General features: G+C 37.2%; 2 protein-coding genes and 1 long non-coding RNA gene across 6 annotated transcripts; 2 read left to right on the plus strand and 1 right to left on the minus strand.

Annotated features, from left to right (window-relative positions):
- The first annotated feature begins 9568 nt into the window (after nucleotides 1-9568).
- LOC106341566 lies at nucleotides 9569-10309 on the plus strand. The gene is made up of 3 exons (XR_001269684.1): nucleotides 9569-9663; nucleotides 9800-9844; nucleotides 10075-10309. It is a non-coding gene; the product is annotated as an uncharacterized LOC106341566 (long non-coding RNA).
- A 3773-nt stretch (nucleotides 10310-14082) lies between these two features.
- On the minus strand, nucleotides 14083-16329 carry LOC106342773 (RNA polymerase I termination factor). Of its 4 annotated transcripts, none has more exons than XM_013781801.1 (2): nucleotides 15732-16329; nucleotides 14083-15674 (listed from the first exon to the last, which is right to left on the minus strand). In XM_013781801.1, the coding sequence occupies exons 1-2, from the start codon at nucleotides 16211-16213 to the stop codon at nucleotides 14198-14200; spliced, it is 1959 nt and encodes a 652-aa protein (XP_013637255.1). In that variant the 5' UTR covers nucleotides 16214-16329; the 3' UTR covers nucleotides 14083-14197. The 4 variants fall into 4 exon arrangements, with proteins under 4 accessions (XP_013637255.1, XP_013637252.1, XP_013637251.1 ...); XM_013781798.1 differs by having other exon boundaries at nucleotides 14083-15666; nucleotides 15724-16329; XM_013781797.1 differs by having other exon boundaries at nucleotides 14083-15679; nucleotides 15737-16328.
- Nucleotides 16330-17164: 835 nt separating this feature from the next.
- LOC106340339 (transcription factor TCP6) lies at nucleotides 17165-18144 on the plus strand. The gene is given in 2 exon segments (XM_013779223.1): nucleotides 17165-17782; nucleotides 17784-18144. Coding segments are annotated over 2 exon segments (636 nt in total). The 5' UTR covers nucleotides 17165-17275; the 3' UTR covers nucleotides 17913-18144.
- Nucleotides 18145-19707: the final 1563 nt, after the last annotated feature.

Genomic DNA, 19707 nt, shown 5'->3' on the forward strand with positions numbered 1-19707 from the left:
AATTAAATCCACCTGCCATAATACTGGAGACATATATTTACATTCCTCATGAGCCACATGAAATACAAAGCTAATGAGGATGGTAAAAGAACACTTGATTGTAAACACTAAACCCAAGTTAGAGAAATATAAACCCCCAATACATAGGCAACCCAAATCTTTATGAAATTAAATCCACCTGCCATATTACTGGAGACATGTATTTACATTCCTCATGAGCAATATGAAATACAAAGCTAATAGGACTAGTAATAGAACACTTGACATTAAACACTAAACCCAAGTGAGAGAAATATAAATCCTAATCCGCAACCCAAATCTTCAGGAAACTAAATCCACCTGCTATAATACTAGAGACATGTATTTACATTCCTCATTAGCCACATGAAATACAAAGCTAATGGAAATGGTAATAGAACACTTGCAGTAAACACTAAACCCAAGTTAAGGAAATATAAACCCCAATACATAGGCAACCCAAATCTTTGTGAAATTAAATCCACCTTCCATAATACTGGAAATAGTTGTTAACCCTTTTTTCCAGTAGGTTCAAAGCATGTCTCAAACAATCAACTTAGAAGGTCTAACTCGTCCATACCAAACTTGAAGAATGAAAAGTAAGAGAGGCAAAGAGTGAGGACGGTTCACACTGTAATATTCAATATAGAAATGAGTTATGAGTCAAACAGAATAAGAATGGCTAATGAATGGAAAGACATATGATGTAAAAGTATGATTCCATGTAAAATGGAATATTGCGAACCTCATACTATTCCACTTAACATGACATATAACAATGAGATATACTGATACAGACATACGATGAAACATCTATGTATTGCAGATGCTATTCCATAAAATAATTGATATTTCTACACCATGAACTATGCACTGCAGAGACAAAAACCCCCAATTCAAGCATTACTTAGAATAAGAACATCAGAGAGGAACCACAATCGACAACAAATTGCAGCAAAGCAAAACATAATAGCAAGTGATACTATCCTCAGTGGAATAGTTGTATGGGATAAGTATACTATTACATTTCAAATGGAAACCGGATTCGAAATATCATACTATGTGTACCGACTAAGCATTTATAAGAATTGATATTCCACACATCTTCCCCTAAATTACTACACTACTTATTTCACATCACCGCTATAAATATCTGAGAAGAAAATTTAGTAACCAGAATCGACGGAGAAACACTGAGAACTTACGGGACTGTCAAAGATCTGAGAAGAACTGAGTTGGTGAAGTTGGAGAGGTTGGCTGTGTTACTACCGCCGCCGAAACTGTAACGCAAAACCCAACCGCAGAACCCTAACGGCGAACACGATTAAAAGGGAGGACGACCGAGATGAAAATTGGATTGCAGGCAGAGGCGAGGCGTTGGAGCAGATCGTAGGAAGAGACCTTTTGACATCGAGAAATTACTGAAGAAAGTGAGAAGGAGAAGATGTGAATAGGGTGAAGACACGATTTACCTTTGTGCAGTTAAAAATTAATTTTTTAATTAATTTTTGTAGCAGGTGCAGCCGGTTAATTAAAAGGGTAGTACCATATTATTATGTATATATGACGCCGTGTACCTGTCCGTTAGGTAAAATAGCTACTCTGCCAATTACCGTTTTTTTCATTGTTATAGGCTCCAATTTCCCTAAAAGTATCTATAATTTTTGGGTTCGTAGCGGGTTCGAATCGGTTCGGGTTCTAAATAGAACCCGAAACACCCAAAACACCGAAATACTTAAACCCATCAAAATTTGTCATATTCATCTAAACTTTTGCAAAATAAATAATAATAAACTACTAATCATTTTTATTAAACATTTTCAAACTCTAAACTTTACATTTAAATCTTAATATTACTTGAAAATATTACAAAATAATAATAACAATTACAAAAAATACATTACAACTTAATAATAAATTAAAATATATAAAGATAAAACACGTGGAATCATAGTCTTAGATATTCATGTTCTTGGGTCGGGTATGAATCGATTCTTATTGGCTTGAGTATATTTGAGTCCGTTGTTTTCGGTTCTATTTCTTTCGAGTAAAAGAATTTTAGACCAAACTAAGTACTTATAAATTTTTATTCGATTTCAGGTTGGTTTCAAGTTGAATTTTTGGATCCGAGTAAAATGCTCAAGCTTAATTAAACATCTAAAGTATCAATCAAATAAAATAAATATTTAACAAACATATTAAGTCATTTTTATTATAATTTTTTTAACAAAATTTGACTAATGTGGAACTGGTTAGCAAGATAAATAATTCAAATCAATTTAACAACTTTTAAAATAAAATTAAAACTAATGCGAAACAGGTAAAATTAATGAATAAATTTAATTAACCTAATAAAATAAATAAATTAAATTATAAATATAATTTAAAAATATATACATTAGGTAAAAAATCATTTTTTGTTTTATAAAATTTTATGTTAAATCAAAAGTAATTTCGCGCTTTAAAAGCTCGGGTCAAACCTAGTTTTATGTTATTCAATTGACCTGAACTCAGCCGAACCATATTAACCCATCATCCAAATGTTTTTTTCAGTTTAGTTATCAGTTAAGTTTTAAAAACATTAGTTAAATGAAAATAAAACACTGTAAAATACTAAATGAATTAGGAAAAGAAGGGCTTTTTGCAAAAGTGACTCAAAACTTGGAGTCAAACAGAAAACTAACCTTTTCTTTTGACTCCTTTTTTTTTTGAGATTTTAACCCCACACCTGCACTTTATCTACGAAAATGCCATTAACATTTTTTTTCTTTTTTTTTTCGAAAATGGCTTCTTTACTGTCTCAACCTCATCTTCTTCAAGTATTTACAATACTGCCACTGCAATGAATAGTGGCAACAACCTTGTACGAACTGTTTGGAGCTTTTAATGCCCTTTAATGCACGTAAATCTCTTTACACTCTCTCTGTTTCAATTGTTATGAACTAAAAACAACATTTCTTTCACTTTCTCTCTATATTCATCCAAAAAACTCAAGCTTTTGATTCAAAATATGGGCTATGGTTGCAGAGCCATATTTCTTTCGTTTTGACTTACGGTTGCTTTCGTTTGAGGTTCTGGGTGGTTGGAGAAGACCCTGTGTGCAAACGAAGTCATCTCACCTAGTTTAAGGTACGAATTTGAATTTTTTTTCAAGATCTGTTCGCGTAGAAGACTTACTAGTAAGTCATATGTATGTAAAAGACTTACTGATGAGTCTTCTGGTCAAACGGACGACTTAAATTAAGTCGTCCAGCTTTGTTTGTTAAAAAAAAACACTTCAGACGACTTATATATACGTCGTCTACGAGAAACGGGCTAGTTTTGCATTTGACCGAATCGTGTCAGATCTTTGACTATTTATGGACGACTTATAATTCAGTCGTCTCTGGGAAAGTTAAAATTTCAATATTTTATGAAAACTTGACGACTTACGTGTAAGTCGTCCTAGGTTAGTTTTGTAATTGAAAAATAAAACTTCATAATTTAACTTTAACCAGACGACTTAATATAAAGTCGTCCCTCCAGAAGACTTAATTTAAAGTCGTCCGGGGAAAGCAAAGTCGTCCAGAATTTTTCCCAATTTTCTGGTCAAACCTTGCTTATCCCGGACGACCTTAAATTAAGTCGTTTAGCTGGACGACTTTATATTAAGTCGTCTGGTTAAAGTTAAATTATGAAGTTTTATTTTTCAATTACAAAACTAACCTAGGACGACTTACACGTAAGTCGTCAAGTTTTCATAAAATATTGAAATTTTAACTTTCCCAGAGACGACTGAATTATAAGTCGTCCAGAAATAGTCAAAGATCTGACACGATTCGGTCAAATGCAAAACTAGCCCGTTTCTCATAGACGACGTATATATAAGTCGTCTGAAGTGTTTTTTTTTAACAAACAAAGCTGGACGACTTAATTTAAGTCGTCCGTTTGACCAGAAGACTCATCAGTAAGTCTTCTACATACAGATGACTTACTAGTAAGTCTTCTACGCGAACAGATCTTGAAAAAAAATTCAAATTCGTACCTTAAACTAGGTGAGATGACTTCGTTTGCACACAAGGTCTTCTCCAACCACCCAGAACCTCAAACGAAAGCAACCGTAAGTAAAAACGAAAGAAATATGGCTCTGTCAACCATAGCCCATATTTTGAATCAAAAGCTTGAGTTTTTTGGATGAATATAGAGAGAAAGTGAAAGAAATGTTGTTTTTAGTTCATAACAATTGAAACAGAGAGAGTGTAAAGAGATTTACGTGCATTAAAGGGCAATAAAAGCTCCAAACAGTTCGTACAAGGTTGTTGCCACTATTCATTGCAGTGGCAATATTGTAAATACTTGAAAAAGATGAGGTTGAGACAGTAAAGAAGCGTCCGATAAGTCGTCCAGCTGGGAAGACTTTCCAGACGCCTTATTATAAGTCGTCTAATAAGTCGTCCAGATGGAAGACTTTCCAGACGACTTAATTAAGTCGTCCGATAAGTCGTCCAGCTGGGAAGACTTTCCAGACGCCTTATTATAAGTCGTCTAATAAGTCGTCCAGATGGAAGACTTTCCAGACGACTTAATTAAGTCGTCCGATAAGTCGTCCAGCTGGGAAGACTTTCCAGACGCCTTATTATAAGTCGTCTAATAAGTCGTCCAGATGGAAGACTTTCCAGACGACTTAATTAAGTCGTCCGATAAGTCGTCCAGCTGGGAAGACTTTCCAGACGCCTTATTATAAGTCGTCTAATAAGTCGTCCAGATGGAAGACTTTCCAGACGACTTAATTAAGTCGTCCGATAAGTCGTCCAGCTGGGAAGACTTTCCAGACGCCTTATTATAAGTCGTCTAATAAGTCGTCCAGATGGAAGACTTTCCAGACGACTTAATTAAGTCGTCCGATAAGTCGTCCAGCTGGGAAGACTTTCCAGACGCCTTATTATAAGTCGTCTAATAAGTCGTCCAGATGGAAGACTTTCCAGACGACTTAATTAAGTCGTCCGATAAGTCGTCCAGCTGGGAAGACTTTCCAGACGCCTTATTATAAGTCGTCTAATAAGTCGTCCAGATGGAAGACTTTCCAGACGACTTAATTAAGTCGTCCGATAAGTCGTCCAGCTGGGAAGACTTTCCAGACGCCTTATTATAAGTCGTCTAATAAGTCGTCCAGATGGAAGACTTTCCAGACGACTTAATTAAGTCGTCCGATAAGTCGTCCAGCTGGGAAGACTTTCCAGACGCCTTATTATAAGTCGTCTAATAAGTCGTCCAGATGGAAGACTTTCCAGACGACTTAATTAAGTCGTCCGATAAGTCGTCCAGCTGGGAAGACTTTCCAGACGCCTTATTATAAGTCGTCTAATAAGTCGTCCAGATGGAAGACTTTCCAGACGACTTAATTAAGTCGTCCGATAAGTCGTCCAGCTGGGAAGACTTTCCAGACGCCTTATTATAAGTCGTCTAATAAGTCGTCCAGATGGAAGACTTTCCAGACGACTTAATTAAGTCGTCCGATAAGTCGTCCAGCTGGGAAGACTTTCCAGACGCCTTATTATAAGTCGTCTAATAAGTCGTCCAGATGGAAGACTTTCCAGACGACTTAATTAAGTCGTCCGATAAGTCGTCCAGCTGGGAAGACTTTCCAGACGCCTTATTATAAGTCGTCTAATAAGTCGTCCAGATGGAAGACTTTCCAGACGACTTAATTAAGTCGTCCGATAAGTCGTCCAGCTGGGAAGACTTTCCAGACGCCTTATTATAAGTCGTCTAATAAGTCGTCCAGATGGAAGACTTTCCAGACGACTTAATTAAGTCGTCCGATAAGTCGTCCAGCTGGGAAGACTTTCCAGACGCCTTATTATAAGTCGTCTAATAAGTCGTCCAGATGGAAGACTTTCCAGACGACTTAATTAAGTCGTCCGATAAGTCGTCCAGCTGGGAAGACTTTCCAGACGCCTTATTATAAGTCGTCTAATAAGTCGTCCAGATGGAAGACTTTCCAGACGACTTAATTAAGTCGTCCGATAAGTCGTCCAGCTGGGAAGACTTTCCAGACGCCTTATTATAAGTCGTCTAATAAGTCGTCCAGATGGAAGACTTTCCAGACGACTTAATTAAGTCGTCCGATAAGTCGTCCAGCTGGGAAGACTTTCCAGACGCCTTATTATAAGTCGTCTAATAAGTCGTCCAGATGGAAGACTTTCCAGACGACTTAATTAAGTCGTCCGATAAGTCGTCCAGCTGGGAAGACTTTCCAGACGCCTTATTATAAGTCGTCTAATAAGTCGTCCAGATGGAAGACTTTCCAGACGACTTAATTAAGTCGTCCGATAAGTCGTCCAGCTGGGAAGACTTTCCAGACGCCTTATTATAAGTCGTCTAATAAGTCGTCCAGATGGAAGACTTTCCAGACGACTTAATTAAGTCGTCCGATAAGTCGTCCAGCTGGGAAGACTTTCCAGACGCCTTATTATAAGTCGTCTAATAAGTCGTCCAGATGGAAGACTTTCCAGACGACTTAATTAAGTCGTCCGATAAGTCGTCCAGCTGGGAAGACTTTCCAGACGCCTTATTATAAGTCGTCTAATAAGTCGTCCAGATGGAAGACTTTCCAGACGACTTAATTAAGTCGTCCGATAAGTCGTCCAGCTGGGAAGACTTTCCAGACGCCTTATTATAAGTCGTCTAATAAGTCGTCCAGATGGAAGACTTTCCAGACGACTTAATTAAGTCGTCCGATAAGTCGTCCAGCTGGGAAGACTTTCCAGACGCCTTATTATAAGTCGTCTAATAAGTCGTCCAGATGGAAGACTTTCCAGACGACTTATAATAAGTCGTCTGCGCAGTCTTTTGGATTGAAGTAAATACCTGACTCAAGATAGCAGCTTTCATTGATCTGCGGCCTCTGCTGCCCTCGTAAGCCAGTATCGGTGGAGACGGACTGTCTGCTCTGGGACCACCAATACTAGCACCCAATTCCGGCATAGCTGTGTACGTCTAGACCTGAAGAACTTGTATAAACCCATCCACGGTGTAACAGCCAGCAATTTCTTTGTTCCACAAAGAGTCCATCAGCACCTTAAACGCGACTCTCCCCCATGGATAATTCTCAAACCGTTCTAAATCCATCACTAGCCTTGCCAGAGTAGATCGTGTAGCGGTTGAAAACTTTCTCCCTTCAATGAATCCAGTGAAGATGGAGAGGTACGCGAGCCGCTTGCGATCTTCCCTGGACCAATCCCCGCATCTCTTCAGTGCTGCTATTATCTGATCAGTAGTTGGCCCAGCTTCCAGATGAACTCCCAGCATCCCCCAGAAAGAAACCATCTCTGGGGTAACGTCACATTTTGGTGTCTCAAGGTCCTCGATGTACTCGCAGTTTAGACCAGTGAGGTTTTCAAACTCTAACAGTGAAAACCTCAAAGGTTCTGGACCAACGAGAGACCACATCTCATACTTCTTCTTAATGTCCAGCTTGAAACTGAGCATGTAGTGAACCAGCCTTGAAGCCCAACCAAATCCCTGCTCCTTGAACTTGATGAAAACTCCCAAACTCGACTCCTTGAGCTCTTCAAATTCGTCATCAGTAAGAGCTTTCCTAAGAGCAGTATGCAACTTGCTGTTATCCGTATGATACGAAATGCTATTGTGGGCTTCTGGTTCTTCCCCTGATGTGTATAACCTACGGGGGAGTTCTGGAATATCCATCCTTTTTGTCTGCAAAATAATCAAAGACAACAATATAAGTCCAGACGACTTAGTAGACGACTTAAATTACTTACAAGTCTTCCAGTCGCAGAAGGAGTTGGAGTACTCGTCATTGCGGTTATAGATCTGAAAAAATAAACGTGAAACGGTGAGAATGAGTAAATTGATAGAGACAACGTTTTATGTTCATCTTTTCCTCGAGATTGATGACTTAGCGGCGTTAGGGTTTACAGAGAAACGGCGCTAAGGTTTACAGAGAAGAAGCGGCGGCGCTAGGGTTTAGAAGAAGCGGCGGCGCTAGTGTTTAGAACGTTGGTGACCACGGTGGCGAGGGCGACGGTTTGTTCGGATATAGTGGAAGCGGCGGCGCTAGGGTTTAGAGGAATCGGCGGCGCTAGGGTTTAGAGGAATCGGCGGCGCTAGGGTTTAGAGGAATCGGCGGCGCTAGGGTTTAGAGGAATCGGCGGCGCTAGGGTTTAGAGGAATCGGCGGCGCTAGGGTTTAGAGGAATCGGCGGCGCTAGGGTTTAGAGGAATCGGCGGCGCTAGGGTTTAGAGGAATCGGCGGCGCTAGGGTTTAGAGGAATCGGCGGCGCTAGGGTTTAGAGGAATCGGCGGCGCTAGGGTTTAGAGGAATCGGCGCGGCTAGGGTTAGAAGAAGCTGCGGCGACAACGGTGAGAATGAAGTGAGATAGATAGCCGATGTTGAGAACGATGGTTTGTTCGGAAATCGTGGGAATTCGAAATCGCCTTTGAGAGAGAACTGTTAGGGTTTCTGAATTTCGCGAAAAATGAAACAAAAAAAATAAAAATCACCTTATATATTGGGTAAATAATCCGGTTAGCTTTAAAATTACATTGGTAAACTTTAAGGTTTGGTCCGGTTTAGACGACTTATTCTGGCTGATAATGTACAACAGATGACTTAATATTTAGTCGTCTGTTTTCAGACGACAAAATATTAAGTCGTCCTAGACCCTAAAATGAACCCCTAAACTAAAATGACTAGATTAACTAACTAACCACGTTATAAAATCAAATTATACTTAAATAGTGTTTACTATACACAGAAATGAACACGCATAAGTTATTTTAAAAATTTTCAAAAACGGTTTTAATGCTTTCCAACATCTAACCCTAAGAACACATACAATACTACAACATATGTTGATGAAACATAAACTTAAGAATATCATGACTCACTACTTTCACTCATCTATGCTGAAAACAATTGAAATTTGTTATATCTTAATTTATACCTCCTAAGACATATGTTAATTACATAATTCCCATTTTTCACTTATCAAAATATTTTTTACAAAATTTTTAAATTATGTTTAAGACTAACTGTCCAGACGACTTTAAGTTAAGTCAGTAAAAAGAATTCCGTTTTTTTGTTTGGTCACAAGGGGATAGTTGTAATTTCAATAGCCTTTTAGGTTACTTTTGCCTTTGACCCAAGTTGGGGTATTGTTTTGGGTTTGACTCCAAGTTTTGAGTCACACTTGACAATTCTCCCGGAAAAGAAAGATCTGAACTTAACCAAAAACACACAATATTTGAATTTCGTTCTTAATCGAGTTTGCAATATACTAAATGAATTAGAATTTTGTCAACGTTTCTGTGAATTATGAACCAAACATTTTACAATTAGACCATGTATCAAAACTAGAAAGGACTCCGAAAGTCTTTCAATACTTGGTGGACAGCAAAATCGGAGTTTAAAAAGTCGCCGGTCAGTGTAAAAAGTCAAAAACGCGTTAAACTGAATATTCTTTGGTACGGCTGATGCTTTCATATTATCTTCTCTACTTATAAAATACCATTTCACGAAACGTAACAAAGAAAATCAGTTTTAAAAAGGCAAATTATAAATCATGTGTAACAGCTCTTCTTCTGTCTTTACTTCTATGTCTTTCTTCTCAAGTCGGTGTCGCCGAGGCCAAACGCTCCACACGTTAGTTTATATATTCGTCTACGTATATAAATATAACTTACACTTATTTTCAACTATTCGAGTTACTACATAAATTGTTTTATATAAAGAGATGTGCTCCGACAATGATGCTCATTTCATTTTTTTTGAACTGTAGTTACTACCAAGTCTTCGGATACCCGATGCGCGAGAAACCCACCAAGTAAATTCCAGAGCCAGAATTCAAAACATATACATTTAGTTCGAATATATTGTTTGTACACAATTATGATTCAATTTATAAATGTTAAGATGATTCAAATTTTCAGGGCGTTACTGACCCATTAAAGCTCAGAACCTTAATGTTAAGTTTTATTTAAAGAACCTGACGTTAACTAATCATATGATCTTTCATTGATTTAAAAAAAAATAAAAAAATTCATATTGTTCCAGGTCAGTACCGGCGAGGATGTTCCAGCGCCCCTGCCCCGACGGGCACACGTGCGAACCACTCTAACTCAATCAACCAAAGGAAAAGGTCCATAAGTGATGATGAACTTAAAGTTTCAAGAAGTGATGGGGAGTTGAAGAAATATATGTTTCAAGGGAATGTCGAATAATCAAGTTTATATACTGTTGTGTAATTGTTAAAAGTCTTAACATGGAATAAATGTTTAAATAATCAGAGCTAAGCTATTCCAAATTATATGTGGATTTAAACACAAAATTAAATAATTATGTGTACACTTTTGAATAAATAAAAATATGACTTTTGACATAAAAATGTAACTACAATGATAAATTCGTTTGTTTGAAAAAAAGATGTAATCTAAAAATACGGTCTTTTATTTATTATCCTGCAGTTGTTCACAATACGAAGCTCACTACCCTTGAAGAAGATGGTTCAAAGTTGAAGTGAGACGTTTTGCCATTGTTTGTAATAATACTAGAGATTTTTCCGGGCTACGCCCGGGGTATTCTTATAGTTTTTAGTTAATTTAAAAAGTTGACACTTATATATGACCATATTTCGTGAATATATAATACAATCGATTGTTAGAAATTTTAAAATTTGTTTGTATTTATTCATCGATTTGTGTCTAACAAATTTAAAATAATTTGAACTCACAATTTGTTGTTTCTTATTACTGGAAACCATATATAGGATGATAAGTAGGATAAGTAAAAACTAACTAAACCTAGTTATGATTTAAAAACATTTTTTTTAGTTATGTATAAAACAATTGTAAGATTTACAATTCGTTTAAACTTTGACTTTAAAATCATTGAGTTATTTCTTTTTGTCGTCAACTTAACAGACTCAATTTTTTTTTTTAACACAACTTAACAGACTCAACTAATCATTGAATTATAATATCAACTTGAACAATTTTATAATAGAAATAAAATTGAATCAAAAATTGATCTATACGTACAAATAATATCATTGTCCACACCAAACCAAACTATAGAACAAAGTTTTTACACAAATCTACCGAACTTGATATTTAAATCATACAAATCAACAATGACTCTAAATTAAGAATGTTGGCCTCTTCTCAAAGATCTTAGTCTTTTCTTTTATGGAACCTAATAGAATACATAAAATAATCTTTCAATTGCACTTTTTGTCATTAATCATCACAAATTTTTTTCATTCAATATCAATGCATATGAAAACAGATAAAGAAAACAAAATTATTCATCCACATGTGTCAGGTAGTTCCAAATACACAAAATTCCAGAACATAAACTTTCTAGAAACCTGCGAGATAATGTGATATCAGTTCTCAGTCACAAAATAAAGGTAAGAACTATAAAAGCAACAAACATGCTGCTACTCCACAAAATTAATGATACCAAATGGTCTAAAGTTGTCTTTCAATCACTACAACTAAGCTGCATGGGAGCACAATCAAATGCTTGAAATTACCATGGTTCTATTTAAGATGCAGATCAACAGACTTTACTCTCTCAAATCTTTGAGCTAGTTCTTTCTGATTCAAAATAAAAAACATACATTGAATCACTAAAAACAGTGAAAACCATAGTGAATGATCTAAAAGAAAAACTATAAAATCCCTTTGTTCTTCTCCGACATTAGCTGACAATATAAACTGATCAAAACATGTAATAAATATTTCTTATTCTTCAAGTGCAGCATTCACCAGACGTTTTCTTGTTTCTATATAACAATTGTTCAAAAAACTACAAAGTGAATTTCTATATAATTACCTATCCAAGCCTTGGGTGAATGTTTTCTTCTTGTCATGTCATGTTCTCCACAATCACCTACATGTTTCAGATTCTAAATTAGAACACAATGCTCAATTTAAAGTTAAATCAAGAGAGTGAATTCACGTACAGGGACTCTGTCAGGGTACTTCTCTCTGATTCGAGTCGCTTCATTCATCCTTGTCTCTGATAATCATCAACAAACCAAAAAAACATCAATCAACATCATGATCATCTCAAGGATTAAGACATTAATTAAACTCGGTTAAGTGTATGTGTATCCCTAAGAAGATAGAACCAACACGAAACAAAGATACAAAGAATCAAGATCATAAGAATTCTACAAGATCTGAAGCTATTTAGATGTGTATACACAGCTAAGAGAGGATCTAAGTAACTAGCCCAGCGGATTAGAAATCTGGAATGAGCTCTTAGCCATGGCGACTCGATCCGACTCTGCAAATTTCAAGCTGGCGAAGATCATGATTTCGAAATTGTAAACACGATCGGTGAATCAATTTGAAGCAGAAGAACCTTAGATACTTGAATTGAGAAGAAACGTACCCGAAGAAGAAAGTGTACGCGATTCGTCAATGTTAGGGTTTTGCTGAGAGAGAAAAAAAGAATCGATTTTGATGGAAACTGGAGAAGGAAAGAGAGAAGTCAATATCGAGTATTTAAATTACATAATCATATAATGTGCAATGATTTAAAAGTGAGTTGAACAGTGGAAATTAAGTATAAAATGATATCCAAAAAGGTATCTGAATCTTGATCAATCAATAAGCATTCACTCTTCTGCTTGTGTTTTAATTGATAGATCATTATGAACCACAACTCGGACCAAAATATGCAATCGCGAAGATCAAGTCGCAAGGATTTGCCTACAAAAACATAAGCCCCAGCAAAATATAAAACCAATTCTGTTTGAAAACGATTTCGAGATGCGTTTCTACAGTCAACTCGATTTTGGGTGGAGGTGAAACGAAACAATCAAGAAGAGTTTATAGATAATCATTGATTGATCAATATTGTCTCAAGGTAACTGAAAATTCTGAGTTTGGAGACGAACACGAAGTGGAAAAACCACGGCATAACATCGACTTTACTCTTCTTTAGTAAAAAAAACGAAGGTGACGTGGCGAAAATAAATTTTCTTATTGGATAATTATTTTAAACGATGTGGCATAGCTTAGAGAGCTTCATATTGTCCTTTTAGTATTGTGATGTTGACGTTTGTTTTTTGCTTAAATGGCATGTTTGATTTGATCGCAAGTGTGATTGTAATCTCTTTGCCTTTTTTAGAAAAAATGAATTCCTTGGAATACCTAAGTTGACATTGGTGTGATCCTTAGATTGGCTATGACCTCTGAGAGGAATCCTCTTTGAAAATGATCACGATCTCTGTTTCCCAATGTCTGAACACAATGCACGATTGGCAACTAACTGCCTCCGAACAGTTTTAGTGAAGGGCAAAATTATAGGGAAAATCGCAATTAAAACTATGAAAATATAAAAAGCAAACACTTCAAACCCTGGTGCTCAGGCACACACTTCAAACCATCAAATATTTAACAGATTAAACTTTGAAACTTATTTTTTTACCACTGAATAAACAGTACCGGTCACATTTTTACATGGTAAAAAATAAGTTAATTTCAAGAGGTAAAAAGGTAAGTTAATTTCAAGATTTAATGTGTTAGAATAAATGATTTGAAGTGTGAGTACTTGACCACAAAGGTTTAAAATGTTACATTTTTACACTTTCATGGCTAAAATAATTGATTTGAAGTGTGAGTACTTGACCAAAAAGCAAACAGTATCGGATTATTGTGTTTTTAATCATCTAATCTTGATTTACTGTTTTTGTTCATGGAAGACATTAGAAACCCAATCTGTTTTTAAGATCTTTAATTCGAACTACTTTGATCCATTTCTCTATTTCAACGGTCGACTACAAACATGAGACCTTGATGTGTCTCTTGCCTGCAAGATTCAAAGGTTACTCCAACCTCATAGACCTTGTACCTAGCATTTGAACTAGAAGATGTCCCAAAAAAATATAAGACTATTAGCTGTATTCCAAGCCAAGCAAAGCACTACTAGCGAAACTCTTTTACTGCAACTTCAATGCGGGACTCTTTTCACATATCTAGAACACAAATAATTTATGGATACATTCACTAGATATCCTATTGACTGATAAACATTAATGCTAAGGAAAAAGAGAAGCAAAGAGAATCGGATCAGAAACCTTAACATAGTTTTTCAAGCTCACAAACATAACTTGAACTTAAAGTAGAAAACAAAAAGGAACAAATAAAACTCTTACTAGACTTGATTAATCTTCAGGGTCAAAAGGTCTGTTGTCAAAATCTTCTCTGTCTTCAGCTATGTCAGGGCAATACCTCTGAGACAAAATCTCAACTTGTTCCGCAAACGTTTTGCTTCCAGGTATTCCGATATGATTCACCATCTGGTTCCACCGACTTCTACAAACATCACCATCTCTATTATCCAAAATATTATCCCAATCCATGTCGTCCACACAAGCAGCATCCAGATTCGTAAGCTCGTCCAGGAGCCTATAGTCATCCACGTTAGCCCATATCCCCTTTGCCACCATCGGTGATGTCAACTGATCATACCATTTCAAGCAGCAGACGGCATGGTCCCTTGTTCCGAGCTCGTCGCTTATGGCCATCCAAGGGATGTTATCTCTCAGCATCCCATGTTTCGAGTGCTTCTCTTTGAACACTTTTATCCTAAGGTCTTTGTTGACAAGATCAAAGAGGCTTTGGTACTCCTCCATAGACCAGTGTCCTCTCTTCTTGGACGCCAATCTAATCCTCCTCCAAGCGTCTTTCACATGGTTCCTGTGTTTACCCATGGCATCCGCGAGAGTTCTCCAATCGTTGCCTCGTTTCTTCTGATGCTGTACAACGAGCTCCAAATCCTCTTTGGTCCATACCCCTTTAGATCCTTCTTCAAACAAAGTATGTGCGCGATAGTAGACGCCAGTGTATGGCCTCCAAGGCAAAGCAGTAGCTATCTCTTTCCAGCAGCCTCTGACTTGTTTGTGTGCCTTGCAGTTCATAACCATGTTTATCCCTTCGTCTCCTAAAGCATGGTTATCAACGTATTCCAAGACAGATTTCTTGATCAGCTCGTCCTCTTCCTCTGTAAAACGCTTACCCCTCACCAGGTCAACTTTTTCTTCTTTTTCTTCTTCATCGCTTTCTTCAGACTCAGCAGGAAAAACTTCAACTTGGTCGGAAAAGTTGACCTTTTTAGCGCTTTTAGGTGATGGGGTGGTCAGAACTTCATCACTCTTACTACCCTTTTGCTTCTTCTTCCTTTTCCCCTTGTTGTTTTGTTCAGCCTCTGGATCTTCACTTTGCTTCTTCTTCTTTTTCTTCTTACTTTTCTTCTTTGCAATTTCCGGAGAGTTCAAGTAGTTTCCTTCAGCCTCTGAATTCCCAGTCTGTGTATTCTCTGCATCTTCGGAAGAGTCTTTCTGGTTTTCTTCAACCTCTGGAGCTTCAATTTGCTTCTTCTTCCTTTTCTTCTTTGGAACTTTTGTAGACTTATTCAAGCCAGCCTCTGAATTCTCAATTTGCGTCTTGTTGTCTTCTTCAACCTCTGGATCATCAATTTGCTTCTTCTTCTTTGAAGACTTCTTCAAGTCAGCCTCTGAATTCTCAGTTTGTGTGTTCTCTGCGTCTTCAGTAGAGTCCTTGTTGTCTTCTCCAACCTCTGGAACTTCAGTTTGCTTCTTCTTCCTTTTCTTCTTTGTATCTTTGGTAGACGTGTTCAAGCCAGCCTCTGGATCATCAGTTTGCTTCTTCTTCCTTTTCTTCTTAGACTTGTTCAAGTCAGCCTCAAGATCCTCAGTTTGTAACTGATTAGCATCTTTGGTGCAGTCAGTGTTGTTAACTTGAGCCTTACTTTTCTTCTTTGAGCTATTTGCCGAGCTGAAGCTGTTTTCTGAATCCGCAATAGTTTTCTTCTTCTTAGTCTTAGGCTTGTGTGCTGCATCTCCCAGATCATCAACACGCTTTCTCTTTCCCGTATCTCTCTTACCATCATCATCATCATCAGTGTTGACGAGTGCTTTCTCAGTGTCTCCTATCTCATCACCACCAGATACCTTCTTCTTCTTCTTCTTCTTCGATTTCTTTCCACCATCTTCAGAATCAGGTTTTTCAACACTTGCTTTCTTCTTCTTCTTCTTCATAGAGCTGTGCTCTGCATCAGTTCCTTGAGATTGAACCGCAACCTTACTCCTCGTCGTCCTCTCTTCATCCGTGTCAGACTCCGGCGAGTCCAACTTGAAGAAATTCGCCGACATAACCATTTCAATTCGCCCTGACCTTCCCTCAAATCCGAATTTAGGGATTGAGAAACTAAAACCCTAATAGAGATCCAAATAAACTAATCCGACGCTTCCAGTTTTTCGTGGCGGCTTCTCTGAAGACCTAAGGGTTTATTTTGATTTGAGATTATGGCCCTCCAAGACGTGGGCTTACCTCAAAGGCCCAATAATGCATTTATCTTCCGAGACGCCGCCTGTTTAGATTTCACACTGATGAGTTGCATGAATTGGTAGCTAATAACAATGTTTACTGGTGGGTGATTCGTGGCTTGACAACCATTAGGATGTGTAGATTGTGAGCTCGCACTCCATCCACTGATCCTTGTTTTCTGCTGTTCTTCTTACTTCCACTCTTCTTAAGTAAGGAGTAGTACGCGCTGATGATGATGCCACCTCGGTAACTGTACAGGTATAGAAACGCTCACTTCGACGTCAAGATCTACACTGAATCAGGCTGGACACCATGTACTTGAAACATTTTAATGGGGCCTTCTCTTTTGTGGAGCCCTTTAAAAATATTTATATGGAGTATAAATGAATATATAAAATGTTAAGTGTAAAATAGAAAGATAACAAAAACAGTTTTCAAATATTATATTTTATATATAAAAAATTTTAATATAATTTTTTTTAACTTATATGTTACCAAATAAATATTGTATCTTAAGGAGTAATTTAAATTAAGATTTTGTTCACAAAGTATGTTTTTTTTAAAAAAAAAAAATTGATAATTCTTCTGATAGGATCCCTGAATCCCACTCTGATATCGTGGGTTATTGTATAACTTTTAATGTGTTTTTGTAAAATTTAAATAAGTGTTGAAAAAACAATTTTACTAAGTTGAAAAAACAATTTTACTAAAAGAAATTTGTTAACTTAAGCCGCTTTTAAATTAGGTCAAAAGACTCAAAACTCAAAAAGGTGTTCACTCACACACGCCCCCCACAATTAAATCTCTGCGAGAGAGGAGAGGAAATAATAAAAAAAAAAGTTTGGTAATTTTATTTTACTCAAGCGCCCTAAAAGTCCCCACAACCTGTCATCATGGATCCTAAGAACCCTCCAAATCTCTTAAACCCAGAAGCAGAGGTTAAGGTTCTCAACAACACTGTTGAAGGAAAGAGCAAGTGGAAGCAGAAGGAGAAGGGGAAGCAAGGGCGTGAGATTCAGACCAAATCGAGCAAAGATGGACACCTTAAAGTGGAAGGACGCGGTCGAAGAGTTAGGTTGCCTCCTCTCTGTGCTGCCAGGATTTTTCAACTGACTCGAGAGTTAGGTCACAAATCCGACGGCGAGACTCTCCAATGGCTTCTCCGCCACGCTGAGCCGTCCATTATCTCCGCCACCGGAACTGGAATCAAACCCGCCGCCGACTCCGTTTCAAGGTCTCAAGTTTCAAATGGGTTTTGGGCGAATGAGACTGGGTTTGGTATTGTTGGAGCTAATCCTACGGGAGGAGGATTGGATCTGAACTGTGGAATTGGGTTTCTTGGGTTTGATTTCAATGGCTCTTCAGACATGGGTTTTGAGAACAATCAAATGCCCCAAGTTAGGAATGTGGGGGGTTTTGAATCCGCAGATTTATCAGCAAATGGGTCAAGAACAAGCTAAGGTGCTTCAGCATCATCATCATCATCCACATGAAGCTCAGCAAGAGAACGCAGACAAACAAGGGTCTTAAAGCTTGAACCTTTAGTGCTTCTCTTTACTTAGATATGCGTATATAGTTAGTGAGATGTCTGAGATATATGCTTTTGGTGGAATCTCAAGCTTAGTATAGCTTTTAGGGAATGCATTTTGTGGCAAAATGTGCTTATTTTATGGCTTTCTCTCTAATCAAATGGCTTTGATGTACTTAATTACGTTATAAAGTTACTAAGTATGTAGTTTTTGCTCTTTAAAAGTGCACTGAATTGAGGCTTCTCTGCGTAGTCAAACACTTTGTTGATTGAATTTGGTTGCACTAAGGGAAGTTTTTGAAATCGAGTCATAACTTGCTCAGAAAATTTATGTTACCGGGTATGAATTGGGAGTCGAGATAAGTTTGGCTAGAGCTTCATCTTGTTTGAAAGAGTTTGCCTTGAGGCTGAGTTGTTTTATGAGTCTCTCTGATGATATGTCTAATGTCATTTATGGGTCCCTACTGTCTTAGTGTCTTTGCTGAACACGAGGAAGTTCTTCTTTTTTTTGTATCCTGTTAACAGCCACAAACATTGAAATGGGCTTCAAATGCAATCAAAAACTAATCTAAAACAACAACAGCAAATTCAAAATGATTAATTTCTAAGTTGTGGGTGGTAAGTACCACAATTGAATATTCATTAAAAAAACTGAGCAAATTACAAATGTGAAAATATATATATATTGTCATCGACTTACGCAGACTCATAATGACTCTATGAACCAAACCGGGAGATATTGATCCATGTAAACGACGAAAGACGATTGTTTCCTGACACTGCGTGTTAGGCCATCCGCCTTTGTATTTTGCGTCTTTGGTACATTGATAATCTCGGAATGGAGGAAACTTTCTTTCAGGGCCTTTAAATCTTCTAAATAGTTTGCAAAAGCTGGTCATTCTTCTGGTTCTGAAACCATCTTCACCAATTGAGAGCAATCCGTCGTAAATGTTACCTGAAATTGATGTAAGTTTATCGTGCATTCCATTGCCCAAAGTAGTGCTTCCATCTCCGCATGAAGAGGAGAAAGACTAGCCCGTACATTCCTCACCCCTAACAACCCATCAAATCCTACTAAACCAACTCTGTCCAGAGAAAATATCATTCTCTTTCCAGGAACCATCTGTGAAACACCATCTTCCTGGAATGGACGGTAAAGTCCTAACCTCTATGTGTCGTACATTCCCCTGTTCATTCAATATATGTGTCTCAGCGCAAAGTGTTGACTCTGTTTCTGCCAAATTTAGCGTGTCTCTAGGATCAAAGTCCAGATTACTAAAAACTTTACTATTCCTTCCTTTCCAAATATACCATAGTATCCATGTAAAGTGATGATCATCCATCTGCGGGAAATCTCTCCAGAATAGATGATCTATGTGATAATACTATAACTTTGAATTAGTGTTTTGAAACCCGATCCGGACCCGCGGTCGAACCGGTAAATCCGGTTTGGATTTTGGATTTTAGGAAAAAATCATTATTTAAAAATTCAGTAAAACCCACAAAAATCGTTAAACCCCGGAACCCGACTACCGGTTGAACATTGGTTGAACCAATATGTAACTTTTAATTATTCTTGTTTTAAAAGATTTTTTGGTTATATTATTAGAATCTATTTTTGTATTCTAATTAAGAAGTTAAGTTTTTAGTTTAAAACAAAAAAGATCATATGATCATGTGGATTATGAACCTATTAACAAAACTAGTTGATGTGATTTAGCATTAGTTTATTTTTTTAATGATAATTTATTACAATTTTATGTTTTACTTTGGCTTATTTTGGATCTAAATTTAAAT

This window comes from Brassica oleracea, chromosome C4 (assembly GCF_000695525.1).
Source record: "Brassica oleracea var. oleracea cultivar TO1000 chromosome C4, BOL, whole genome shotgun sequence".
Lineage (NCBI taxonomy): Eukaryota > Viridiplantae > Streptophyta > Magnoliopsida > Brassicales > Brassicaceae > Brassica > Brassica oleracea.